The 1013-nt window shown below is 51.4% G+C and overlaps 1 protein-coding gene across 1 annotated transcript; it reads right to left on the bottom strand.

Moving 5' to 3' along the window:
* On the bottom strand, window positions 1-1013 carry LOC138384141 (olfactory receptor 52B6). Its single transcript, XM_069469415.1, has one exon. The coding sequence runs from the start codon at window positions 979-981 to the stop codon at window positions 1-3; it is 981 nt and encodes a 326-aa protein (XP_069325516.1). The 5' UTR covers window positions 982-1013.

Below are 1013 nucleotides of genomic sequence, written 5' to 3'. Positions count from 1 at the left end.
TTATTTAGATTCTTTGGCCATATTTGAAAACATCTGCTTAGCCCCTTCCAAAATTTGCTTGGTCCTCACTCCGTAAATAATGGGATTGAGCATAGGTGGGATGACCACATAGAGGTTGGCCAGGAGGATATGGACATAGCGTGGGATACGTCTCCCACCAAACCTGTAGGCAAAGACAGAAAAGAGGGCAGGGATATAGAAGAGCAGGATGACACAGACATGGGATCCACAGGTGCTCAGGGCCTTGGAGCGTGCCTCTCGAGAAGGCAGGCGGAAGACAGCTCGGAGGATGTGGATGTAGGAAACAGCAATAAGGATGATGTCCAGGCCTGTGGAGAGGAGAGCAGCTGCCAACCCATACCAGACATTGATGGAGATATCAGAACAGGACAGACGGGCGATGCCCATGTGTTCACAAAATGTGTGTGCAATGATGTTGATCCGGCAATAGTGCAGGCGCTTGAGGAGAAAGATGGATGGAAACATGATGATAAAGCTGCGGGTCAAGGTGGCAGTGGCAATCTTCCCAATGACCTTACTTGTGAGGATCGTGGCATAACGCAGAGGGGAGCAGATGGCCACATAGCGGTCAAAGGCCATGGCCAACAGGACAGCAGAATCGGCCACAAAGAGAAAGTGGATGAAGAACATCTGGGTGAGGCATCCATCAAAGGAAATGTGGCTGGAACCAAGCCAGAAGTTGGCCAGTGCCTTGGGCATGGTGGAGGTAGAGAGCAAGACATCAGCACTGGCCAGCATGGACAGGAATATGTACATGGGCTCATGGAGGCTTGGCTGGGAGAGGATGACACAAATTAGAATGCCATTGCCTGCCAGGGAGGCTATGTACATGGTGCAGAAGGGGATGGAGAGCCAGATGTGTAGGTGCTCCAGCCCAGGGATGCCAGTGAGGAGGCAGCCTGTTACTCGAGTATCAGAGTTGTTCACAGCAGCTATACCATTAGCAGATAAAAGGGCCATGATTTTCTGCAGAGCCCTCCTCACCTGTGCCA

The sequence above is a fragment of the Eulemur rufifrons genome, chromosome 6, assembly GCF_041146395.1.
Source record: "Eulemur rufifrons isolate Redbay chromosome 6, OSU_ERuf_1, whole genome shotgun sequence".
Lineage (NCBI taxonomy): Eukaryota > Metazoa > Chordata > Mammalia > Primates > Lemuridae > Eulemur > Eulemur rufifrons.
The sequence above is the reverse complement of the archived record's forward strand: the minus strand, read 5'-3'. Positions and strand labels throughout refer to the sequence as shown.

Excerpts from the sequence above, each read along its gene's own strand:
- LOC138384141 (XM_069469415.1), bottom strand. The coding sequence starts at position 981 with ATGGCCCTTTTATCTGCTAATGGTATAGCTGCTGTGAACAACTCTGAT.